General features: G+C 36.2%; 1 protein-coding gene across 22 annotated transcripts in view; it reads left to right on the top strand.

The window, feature by feature from the left end:
- TRPM3 (transient receptor potential cation channel subfamily M member 3) overlaps positions 1-12,643 on the top strand; it is a 263,502-nt gene that overhangs the window by 34,619 nt on the left and 216,240 nt on the right. For 21 of the 22 annotated variants that reach the window (XM_039838630.1, XM_039838556.1, XM_039839811.1 and 18 more), the window contains one exon: positions 4,568-4,739. In XM_039838630.1, coding sequence (XP_039694564.1) covers positions 4,568-4,739 — 172 coding nt within the window. Of the gene's footprint in view, positions 1-2,287; positions 2,412-4,567; positions 4,740-12,643 lie in introns of all 22 variants that reach the window. The other variant, XM_039839330.1, reaches the window with a different exon arrangement.

Here is a 12,643-nt window from a genome sequence, read left to right as displayed (position 1 = left end):
CTGTTCAGAAAAGACATCACAGATGATCAGATTGCCCTCGCATTGTAGAAAGAACCACAAAATGGAAGAGACTCCAGGACATGAGCAAACTACTTATTTTTTTTTTGTAGTCAACACATATGGAAGGACATTGTTGTGTACTAACTTGGGAAAAGCAAATATATTCCTCAATTCAGACTGTCCAGACTCAATTTTAGAGGTAGAAAGCTTTTGGAAATTACAGTCAAGTTCTCTACTTTATAGATGGAAAAAGCTACCATCCAAAAAGTTTCTTTCAATAAATATATTTTGAACATTTTTTGCGAGATATCACCTAGATGTGAGATTATATGCCACCTCGAGCCAGCTTGACAGAACTTATCATGTTCATTTTGTCCAAGACATTTTTATTCAGTGAGTAAGCAAATGAATGAATAAATTCAAAGACTTTTTCAATGTCACAAATTAGTAATTATTGGACCTAGAACCAGAACCCCAATCTCCTGACTTCACACTATGTACTCTTGGGTGAGACCAGAACATTCATGATTTTTGCTAGAAAAACTAAAGGAAGCATCTTAGATCAGCTCCCAAATGACTGATATAATCCCATCCAGGGAAAATAAATCCAGCACTCTGGCACCAGCATATGAAAGATGTTTGGTTTTTCCACAGTGTCTCTGGATCAATTCCTTCCTAGCATCCTAGCATGATAATGACCCTACAAATGCCTCATACAAAGGATCTTCTTTTAACAGTTTCCACTTCATTGCCTCTTTGTTTTAGAATCAAGGTAAACAAAGGCCTTGAAACCAGACTTTACCAATCAGCCAGTATGAAGTAATATCCAATGGATTAATGAATGAAGAATTCTCTCATCTACCCTTGAGGGACAAAAAAAAGAAAGGCAAAATGTCATTACTTAGAAGTATTCTAGTCCATAATACCTGGAGAGTACTAAGTATCTAAAACCCATTCCTAAGTAAATTTCTCTTCTGGGTCTAGATACCACTGTATTTACCAATCATGAAAGACCACTTGATATGTAGGCCATTCAGACAATGCCTTTCGCATTCCAGATTCCTCATCTGAACTACAAAACACAAAAAATTATTTGAGTGATTCCCTTCTCAATGCTCTCAAGAATGGTATATAACCTGGAAGTCCCATCCTTTATTCTTAGGAGAGAAAATGATCCATTACAAACGATAGACGCTGCAGGTCATTAGGGCTGGAGTCTCTCAAGAAACACTGACTGAGAAATACAGTCGAGTAATCTCATATACCTACAAGCCATGAACATGTCAAAATTGTCTTTATGCATGTGTGTGTGTGCACACAAAGTCCTCTTTTTATCAGCTCTTAATGATGAAAATGTGTGCATTACCTTCAAAATTTAGTCAAAGAGAAAAATTAATTTGTATTTGTGTTATACAAAGGCATTATTTTTTCAATTTGAAAAATATAACAAGATAATCAGTAAATCTTTTGTAGATATGCAAATTGTTAACTCAAAACCAGACTTCTGGAATGTTTGTAATGAGAATATCAAGTGGATTTTGTAGGCAATTAGACCACAATGCATTCCACTGAAGTATTTGGAAAATTATTTCCTACTTTGTAGTTAATCAACAAATAGTTCCAGAGCATCACCCTCTTAAATGGCCTAAGAAGATACAGCAGATAAAAGACACTTTGCATTTTTACCAACTAATTGCTATTTTTTTCTTTATTTACATTGTTCGATTTAAATCTCTGTGTAAAACAAAGGTCTGTGATTTGTCTCATAGTTTCATTTTGACCACTAGTTTGCCATTTTACAGTTTGTAAAATAAAGCAGAGCTTGAGAAGGAATTCACATTTATAGAGTGCCCCTTGGAGCCAGCCATGGTGTCAGGTACTTTGCACATATAATTTCCACTAAAGTAAGTAGTTTTATAATTTCCCTTTTGCAGATTAAAAATATGAGACTCAGATTCACACAGTGATTGCCAGAACTGGGATTGAAACAGATTTCCTTGGCTCATATGTTCAGAATTGTTCCAGGAGTCAACATATCTTCTTCCAATAATAACTAGAAAATCAGTACATTTAATTATTTTCAGATTTATATCCTCTGTTATTCAGCAGACAAAATTTCTGCCAAAACATGATCACTTTTAATTTACCTTCACATAAGATCAAAAGAAATGGGGAGCAGTGAGATGAAGAAATTAAAATTCATGAGTGATACGTTAAACTTGACTTTCTTATACAACTGTTTCAAATGTACAATATTCCCAAAGAACTGGTGTGCCCTGTTTCACAGGAAAAGAAGGTCAAAACTCAGAAGAGACTGAAGAATCAATGTCCTTAGAATCCTGTGGTGGAGGAAACAGTTATATAGAATATAGCCTGATGATTTAATTATGTTCTTTTATTCTCAGATTGTGGTGAGTACACTAGCTTGGCTCAGAATCATTTCCACGCCTTTCTTTATTTGAAAATGTCACTTTCACTGATGCTCTTTAATTAGGTTCCCAAGAATTAGAAAATATGTCCTTATGTTTCAGTTAGAACAAATGTCTGGGTTTACTGTCACACAAAGTTTAACCTCTAGAAAATCCACTGTCGCCTGCTGCTCACAGAATTGCTTTGGGTCTTCCTCCTCCTTGGCATGGAGCCTGCTATTAGAAAAGAAAGAACAGTAACTAAAGCATTTTCTTTTGTCCAAAAGCACAATGCGGAGGCACTTTAAGAATAGAAGGACTTTCTGCTAAGCCTCTTTCAACAAAGCATTAATATTTATTAACTTCTACTCTATTGTAGAATGAATGTTTTATGATCAAAAATAAGTAACAACAAAATGGAAATTTCAACCACCAGCAACCTACTCTTTCAGTGATAAAGAACTCAGGATGGAGTTAGCCAACCACTGTCTCTGTATTTTGGGGAACTCTCATTCACTAATGTAGACAAAGGAATAATTGGATACTGCTCTGTGTGATTACTGGAAACAATAATCAAAAAAAGTGATGGGCTTCCTTTATCAGTGGGAGCCAAATAAAATGAAGCTATGAATTAATATTACATTAATGCTACATTAACAGGACATATATTAAAAGGAGTGAAAGATATTTCAAAAACTCAGAATTACACATTTTAAATTTAGATTAGATCGGTTCCTGAACAATTCAGGAAAAGAGGGTTTTTTTTTTTCCAGTTTTGAACAAAAGCATGTCTGTCTCGAGTTGTCTTATTCATTCATTCACTATGTATGGAGATTCTGTTTGCCAGACATAGAAATGTTGGGTATCGACATCAGCATTAAGTTCTAAAAAAATGACTTTGATGAGATCTTTACTATTGAAGAGTGTCCTTACTAAATTACTTCATGATTCCTTTAACAAACTACTCAATCTTACTATAGCTTCTTATGGTGAGTTATTACGTACTGAAAATGAACAAGAGCATTTCCCATTTAGAGTCAATGTGCACACCACACAGAGGCACAAGAGGCGTTTATTTCTGTCCTTCCAATTTCAGTGATCCAGTACAGGGATGATTGTACTAGGAGTGTATGACAATGAACTTGTTGAATGTTCCCTTTTGATAGTCTTGAGTGAGATTTCTATTTAAATATTTTCGGAGTAGACTTTCAACACCTCATCTTGTTTCTATTGTGTCCGAGCAGTATGGGAATAGGAAATAAACATTAATTTTGGAATCAGGCAGGCCTGGGAATGAATTCTGGTGTTGTGTGTATTGAACGCTTGGAAAATCTACTTTACCTGTTTCTTTATCCATGAAATAAATGTAACATCATCTATTTTGCAGGACCATTACGAGATTATAGATAATGTATATCAAGGAACTAGCTCACGAAAGGTTTTGCTTTTCTTTTTATATCAAAAATCTGAGAGACCACACTAAGAATCGTTCTGTTTTAGATAGCATAATTCACCATGAAATTGCAATGAAAAGAACAACAAAAAATAATAATAAGACAGTGATGATCACTTTGAGCCTGATTCATACCTGCCTCATGAGGCAGCTATTTTACATTGCATATTTCCACTTAAATAAGTTATCTAATAAAAACAGTATTAATTTTACATAACAGGATTTCAGATTACTGAACGGGCTTGACAGAAAAGATCACCCTCCATTTCCCACCATTGTCCAAAATCATGACTGCACTGCTATACCTATTAGAGTATGGACATGATGGAGAAGAGAAAGAAACAAACAAAGTAATTAAGTTTTAAAATTATTTCTAGTTCATCAGCAAAGAAAAGATCAACTTCAAAATGAGGCTGTCGTTCACATGCCAGTTTTTGAGTACAATGAAAGCACAAACTAGTTTCTGTATGAATTCAGCAAATAAATAAATACATAATCCTTTAAGCATAATCTTGCTTTGAAGAGAATATTTACCATAAATCTTGCTTCAACCCAAAGCAGTATTAGGAAAAGGAAGTACACTATACTTTCACTATACCAAAGAATTGATTTTCCTTCTCTCTCTCTTTGCTCTCTGTCTTGGTTCTCCTTCTTATATTTTGCTTTCTTTCTCTCACTTCTGCCTCTTCCTTTTGAAATCCTGCAGGTTGTCCGGCCATATCAGACCATGTCTAATCCCATGAGCAAGCTCACTGTTCTCAACAGCATGCATTCCCACTTCATTCTGGCTGACAACGGGACCACCGGAAAATATGGAGCAGAGGTGAAACTTAGGAGACAGCTGGAAAAGCATATTTCACTCCAGAAGATAAATACAAGTAAGTAAGCTACTTTCCCCACTGTCACGCCTCCTAGGAAGCGTGTTAAAAGTGAATAACTTTAAGTATATCATGCAGCAATGCAGCAATATCATAAAAACTCGAGCAAACTTTGAACATGGATCATTTTTTTCTACTGGGCCAGTGCTTGGAATTAGAGGAAGTTGTCTAGAGGAGGACGATTGGAGGCATAAGACATGATCACACAATTAATTAGTGGATTCCATCACATTTATCATGCATGAATAATTCAATCCCAACTGGGGTTTGTGAATGCAGATAAGCTTTTCTCTCCAAACTTTTTCCTACATACTTTACACAGTACTCTAAGGAGGAAAGACACCCTAGAGAAATTGTTTCTATTTATTAAGCTATTTTTGGTAGCTAAAAAAAAAGGGGGGGAGGGAAATAAAGCTTTGATCTTAGCACAGATATACAGATCTGACTGTGCGAAGGCCTTACAAGGGAACTGACAATCTCTAAAGTATCATGTGTAACCATTTTGATGAAACTTTCATTCTTTTTCAACTTAATGTATGTATTGATTCAGTGTCTCTTGATTTGTATGTATTTAGATATATTTGTACTACATAATACATATCTGATGGTTACACTAAAATTACCTCTTAATTATTTCTATGTTCTGTGCTATATTTATTGTGTACGCATTTGTTTTAACTGTGAAAGGTGACATTGTAAAAACAGCAGCATTCCCCAGATCACAACATACCTTGTAGTTAAATGTGATAGAGCTATAAAAATAATCTACCATCCCTCCTTACAAAATAAAATTCAATTTATTTTCACAAAGTAACATACGAGGCTTTATGGCAGGCTCAGACTTTGTGGTAATTGTGTGTCCCATCAGTGAAACTTGGATTTAATTGATTGAACTTTCAAAGCCTGAAATTCTAAATAAGAAAAGGATACTCTTTGGCTAGCTACATTATCAAAAGTTCAGTGTAATGTGATCAACTTGTCCAAATGACTTTTCTCTTCTCTAGTCTTTTCTCTGCGCCTACCCCAGGTGGGGTTCCCTTGCTACAGCCACCTTCCTCCCAGAACTGGGATTTTCGACCTGTCTGACCACAACTTCTTTTCTCTATCTTCTCTTTTCTGGTTTTACTTTCAGGAACTACTGCTAGCTAGGCAGTCAAGTTTCATACCTTCATCTTTTTCACAGGAAAGTCTGGAATGATAAATTTTGGAATAGGCCTGAAGTCAGAATTCTATCTAAAAATTCTATCTTCTATCTAAGAATCTTCAACTGTCTTTGGAAAGAGAAACCACAGTATTATCCCGAGGTAAACATCTTTTGGAGAAAAAGAGTAGAAAATCTATCCAGAGACCAGCATTAATCAATTGTAACAAATCACTATAACCAACAGGTGATAGGTTTTATTATACTAAAATTGAATTTTAGTATAATATTTGATAGAATGTGTAAATGTTATGCAATTAGCATTATCTACTTAGGTTTTTATAGATTGTAGCTTTACTTTTTTTTAACACCATCAGGTTAAGAATGATATCCTAAATAGTAGTGATCTGAAAGCTGAAGGAGATGGGAACAGGGTAGACAAGGAGCAAATTCATGTCAAGTTCAGTGCTCAGTAAAGAGACAAAAATCTGTCTAGACAAGCCAAGCATGTCATTATTCCAGGCCCCAGTGGCAGCTGAGACAGTCAGTCAGTAGTGTTTAAAGAAGAACTAGGTATGATTGTGTAAGTTATAAACCCAGCTAAGGAGGCACCAGCGAGAGTTAAAACATAGCCAGGATTCTATTAGCCAGGCATAGCTAGGATTCTATTAGCCAAGCCCTGTGCCTTAGGCTGCATGAGGAAAAGATGCTTTATTCTAATTGGCCATCCTGGAAGGGGCACCCTTTTGTAAATTATGTGCTATGAGGAGTGACTTTATGTGTGGATAGCCCTACAGGTCCAGAGAGGTTCATGGACAGTCACCCACCTCAGTGAAAAACAGAGCCCAGTAGTATGGAGTTGAAGAGTGGACCAAGGCAGATGGTCAGGACATCAAGGATGCTGGAGGAGCCAGGATCCCATATACATGGAACCTCATGCCATTTGCGTAGACACTGAACCCTTGTAAGATTATCAAGGCAGGTAGTGGTGCACAGGTACATTGACGGGTAGGAATCTAAGCAAGGGTCTTGGATACAAAGTAGGGGAGAAGCATGGACCCAGGTACCAAGCTGAGACGTAAAGTCAGAGAACTTGGCTTGAGGCTCCTGAAATGCTCCAAGTCCACAAACAGGATTAGGCCTAGAATCCGGGGTTGGGCTGAGCCCCCAGAGTGGCTTAAGTGACAGTAGCTGGAACAGGGTAGGGGCAGGGGGAGCCATATGGTCATTGTAATCATAATTTATAAACATAATTTTTCTCCTTGCTTGGGGACTCTGTTTGAAGCTTAATAGAAACCCACAGGCTCTCATTCAGTGAGTATAATTAAAAGGGAAGAGCGGGGTTAAAGATGCCCAGCGGAGATTCCTTAGATCACAGGAAGTTAAAAGACTCAAGGTCAGAAATTTGCCCATGAGCTGTAGTGAATGAAGCCTTGAGTTAGCCCCTGTAGTGGGGAGCGGGAGGAGGGGGAGGGGAGTTACCAACTCATTCCAATTTGCCTGGGACTTTCTCAGATTTAACACTGAAAAACCCATGTCCCCACCCCACTCCCCTTGGTCTCAGGCAAACTGAGATGGTAAGTCACCTTCCAAGTGAGGGACTCATGAGTCAGGTCTACTTCCCTCATTACTGTATTCGGCTCACAAAGCAGGGAGGAAGCAGCAAGGTCCTCAGAGCGTAATTAAGAAGTGACTGGGCTAACAGAGGTAGTGCAGAGCCTTGAGATCGCCATTCAGTTAGCAGCCAAGTGCCCGCTAGGAATACAGAAGCCTCCAGAACAGGACTGAGAAAAAAGAGGGAAAGTTCACCTGGTTACAACAGCAAATAGCAGAACAAGAATACAAACCTTTAGTGCAATCTCTAGTTCATATTTTAGAACAGCAGTTCTACTTTCTGATCTGAATACTATTTTTTTCTTTATATCATAATTATCAGTAATATAGTTCTTCCTATTAAAAATAAATTTTTATTCTATAAGTCCATTCTAAAAACCCCATTTGCTGTTGCTTTTCCTTCTTCAAAAGTTTAAGAATTCTAAAATACACCAATGAAACTCAGTTTGAGGAGGCCTCAATTTAGTCTTCTGAAAATTAGACACTATGCCATAATATACTATGCTACCATACCACAGAAATACTATTCACTGCCTGTTATACAGGATGATCCTGGAGATACCTGAATACCCTCAGGATTTTCTTTATTAAAGTGCCATTCCTCCCCATCACTTAGGGATGACTTGCATGTCATAATCTTTCAACAAGTCTATTTTCTTACATAAATGATAAATCTTCTGAACAATATTTTTCTTAAATATTAAGTGAATCTTGCTCAGGAGACCTTTAAACCCTTTCTCATCAACATGCCAATTATTCATAATACCATATTACCAGCACAGTGTCTTACATTTTTAATAGTACTCTGGTGTTTATTATCTCATCTCTGCTCTCTCTCCACTCACTCCTATGTCAACAGTCTGTTCTGAAGCATCGTCATTGATTACTGAAGGGCTTTATTTTTAAAAAAGAATCTTTTCAGATGTGAGCACTTGCCTGCTTTGGAACACTCTTCCATCTGCGATTTTCTAAACTTCGAATTTAACATACAAAGCCTCAAATTCTAATTGTGCCTTTAATAAACAAATATTTCTTGAATTTATGTACCAGTCATGGTTAAGGCCTAGAAAAGCAGCAGTAGGCAATTCATTGAGCTTCAGACAAGAGGGACAAACAGAGTGATAAGTAAATAACCAGATGAGTGAATATTTGTTGTCTGACAGTAAAAAGCTCTATTAAGAAAAATAAAGCAGAAGAAGGTATATGTATGTGCACATGTGTGCGTGTGTGCTGCGAGAATAGTATAGAGTAGGTGGTCAGGAATGGCCTCTAAGAGGAGGTGATATGTAAGCAGAGACTTCAATGAAGTCAAAGAGCCAGCTGTAGAAAGAGCATTCTGGGGAGAGAGAAAGCGAGGACAATGGCCCCAGGTGTTCAATGAAGAGCAAGAAGACCTTTGTAAAGAGTATGATTTTATTCAAACAGAGTTTTGATCTGGTAAGTTATAGGATCTCCCTTACAGTTTAAAACCTCACTTTGATGTTGTGTGTAGAAACCAGACTGAGGTAGAGGGCAAGATTAAAAGCAGGGAGATATTTTAGGAGGCAATAGCAATAATACAGGTAAGAGATGACAGTGATCTGAATTAGGATGGCAGCAACAGAGGTAGTAAAAAGGTTGAATTTTATATATATATATATATATATATATATATATATATATATATATATAGTAACTGGGCTTTTTTTAATGTGGCAAAATATTCATAACACAAAATTTACCATTTTAACCATTTTAAGTGTATTATTTGTTGGCATTAAGCACATTCACATTGTTGTGCAACCAATACCAATATTCGTCTCCAGAACTTTTTCTTCTTGCCAAACTGAAACTCTATACCCATTAAACAATAAGACGCCATTCCCCTTCTCCCCCAGCCCCTGGTAACCACTGTTCTACTTTCTGTCTTTATGAATTTGCCTATTCTAGGTATCTTATGTAAGTGGAATGATACAATATTGATCTTAAGGTATATTTTGAAGGGAGAAATCAAGAACACTCAGGGTAAGGAAAAGACACAACAAAGATGCCTCATAGTCACCTTTAGAGACCTCAATTTATTCTTTAGCACTAGATCAGAGCCTCTAACGAGTAAGTTTTTATAGAAAAGAGAGTTGAAAACCAATATCAGGGGAATTGGAATAAGGTCCTTGAGAAGGAGGCAAGGGATGAGATTCAGTGCACAAATGAAGAATGTGGCCTTAGGTAGAACAGGGACAGTTTCATCCTCTGTAGCAAGAGGAAAGGCAGAGTATTTGGGCACAAATATGGGTAGGATGGAGCATTTTCTGCTCAGAATGTCACGTAGTTCTCTATAGATACCTTCTATATCTAAAAAAAATAATACAGGACATCATGGGCTCAGAGTGTGGTAGGGAGATGGTATAGGAGATTAGAGAGAGAAAAGAACTATAGTTAGTGTAGAGACTGGGAGAGTGGTTGGACTAGGGAAATGTAAGATTACCCTACAGCAACCTGAACTCCTTGATATTCATGACCAAGAATTTAAAATGGAATGAATCATCAGGATGTGTGTTTTCTTTCCACCTATGTTCAGCTCGAGTAGTAGAACAGGCATAGAGTTGGGCTGAGCACATCTTGGAATTCTGCCCAGCAAGTACAAAAGAGGAAGACAGAGGCAAGGGAGTGGGGCTATTTGTACTCTGTACATACGTATCTCAAGAATCTATGGATGAAAGCAATGTTGTGCTGACATTCATGAGAATATGCAATAATTCATCTAAAAGATAAGACTGAGGTACAGAGAGGTGGTTAAGTGAATTATCAAAGGTGACCCAAACCTTTAGTTAGTGTTGCCAAAGAGCACATGTACTAAGTTTGAATTACAATAAACAAAGGTCCATGATAAACAATTCCTCGTATTTATTTTATTGATGTTCATCAATTCCTACAAGTTGAGTCAACTTATCATATTGCTGGAAACATAGTAGCTGATCAGTAAATAGTTGTTAACTGAAAGACTGAGTACCAACAGACTGTTCCAGAAAGCAACGTATAAGTTGCCTAATGAGACATTAAAATCCCAAGCATATTTTTATTGTGAAAACATTTCAAACAAATACAAAATTAGAGAATATTATAATAAGCCCTGTAAATATCACCCAGCCTCTACTTTTATCAGCCTATGGGCAACCTTGCTTCACATATATATATTCTACATCTACCTATATGTATGTATAATTTATATATATATATATCATATATATATTATATACACACCTACATTCTCCTCTGAATAATTTTGAAGGAAATTCAAAGATTCCTAAATTTTTTATTGTATTTCATGACTATAAATATTTTAGTACCAAACATTTTTTAAACTTGTGTTGACCACACGTAGGGTAGATTTTAAAAGTATTTCCTTAAGTCAGTAACAACATAATGACAAATAATGATCCAAGAATTCTTTAACAATTATTTCGAAAAATAAAAATTAAGAACTACTTATTGCATGCTAAATTTCAGCTGAAAATTTTAACAATCATCTTTTCTAGTTCTAAGTTCTACTCTTAGCTGGCCAAAAATCATTTAAAAACTATATTTCCTAGCAAATCTTAAAAAGGAAGATTAGAAAAATCTTGTGGCTTTCTTTTAAGAGTGTGAAGGGAAGAATATAACATTTAGGAGAAGAGATCTTTGTCTATAGCCGGTGATGTCAGTTGAAAGTGACAGGGAGACTTGGAATTTCAGGACATCATAGCTATGTGACATTAGACAAATTACCGTATGTCTCATCGACTTTGTGTTTCTGCAACTGTGAACCAAGGACAGTAATTTCTTGCAGTGCTGAGATTAAGTGAATTCACATATGAAAGGATTCTTGCATGTGGCAGTTCAGAAAAGTTGGTTGCTTTCCTGACTTCATGGCACTGTGGGAAGCCACATTTATATAGCCTGGCCACCATAGGTTCCAACCTTAGTCCCAGAGCCTTTCATTAAAAGCCCATCAGAGTCCAGGGTGTTCATCAGAATATCTCTACCACACATAGAAACTAGTTGTGATTGTCAAGAAGTCATGTATCCCTGGATCCAAAGGGAAAAATGAGGCTCAAAGTTGTATTCTGGAAAATATCATACAGAATATAATTGTTCCTCCTGCCTAAGTAATTAATGATAATGGAGAAAATTTAATCTTTCTTTAGAGGTTCAAGGTATTTCAGTGTGTGGGAGTAATTGTTATGAATGTCATTTAAGATTGTTGAGTACTCGTTGATGGTGTCAGAACTTGGACAAAATATGAATTGGCCCAGAATGTATCTTAAAAGTTTATATTTGGGCCAATATCAGATTTTCTTCTTATTATTTACTATTTTATTCAAAAAGATGACTGAAGAAAGAGAACAGGAATCTACTTCTCTTTGGGCTATGTTTGATTTAAGTGTTATTCTTTTGTGTTTCAATTTTATTTTAGGTTTGGCCAGATGTAAAATTTTATTTGGAGTACAAGTCTAATATTGTGACCATCAACTTCAGTTGTCAGAAATTTTCTTATAAGACTAGAATTTTCCGAATTTGTCATCTCCCTCCTATAAAGGGAAATTTACTTCAGACTAAATCCAGTCTAAGGCATTATGTCTTCATGGCAGTTGTTATAGATGCATTTTGTGATATTAATTGATGCGAGTGTCTGAATAGGTTTAGATTTCCTTAACCAGTGCTTTTGCTACTGTCAGGATTTGCTTGAAAGAGAATTTGATGTTCTATAATTTCTTTGCCCCAGAGTAACGATTGACATTTGAGTGTGGCCTCATCTGATGGAGCCACCAAAAGTACTTTTATCTAAAACAGCAGATTAAAATGGGCTTGGCATTTCTAAGTAAATAAGTAGCAGAAACAATTGCAGAATTCATAGAACATAATTCAATTTAGTATTTGAGAATATTGCTATTTAGAGTTCTCTGGAAAATGTATGTTTTATTAAGTAGTCCCTAAGCCAACATACCTATTTATATATGATTGTACTTACACAAACTAACAAAAATAATAATATTGTCCCCCAGTAGTACAGACTATCATCCTGCAAAAGTATGCTTTATATGGGAACAATTATTTCTCCTTTTCACTGATTTGTATTGTAGATGAGCCTCATTAACATGCTTATGTACACAGTGGGTCAACGTGGTAAAGT

The sequence above is a fragment of the Pteropus medius genome, unplaced genomic scaffold (assembly GCF_902729225.1).
Source record: "Pteropus medius unplaced genomic scaffold, Ma_sr-lr_union100, whole genome shotgun sequence".
Classification (NCBI taxonomy): domain Eukaryota; kingdom Metazoa; phylum Chordata; class Mammalia; order Chiroptera; family Pteropodidae; genus Pteropus; species Pteropus medius.
Note: the sequence above shows the minus strand (reverse complement) of the source record. Positions and strands in the feature narration are given on the sequence as shown.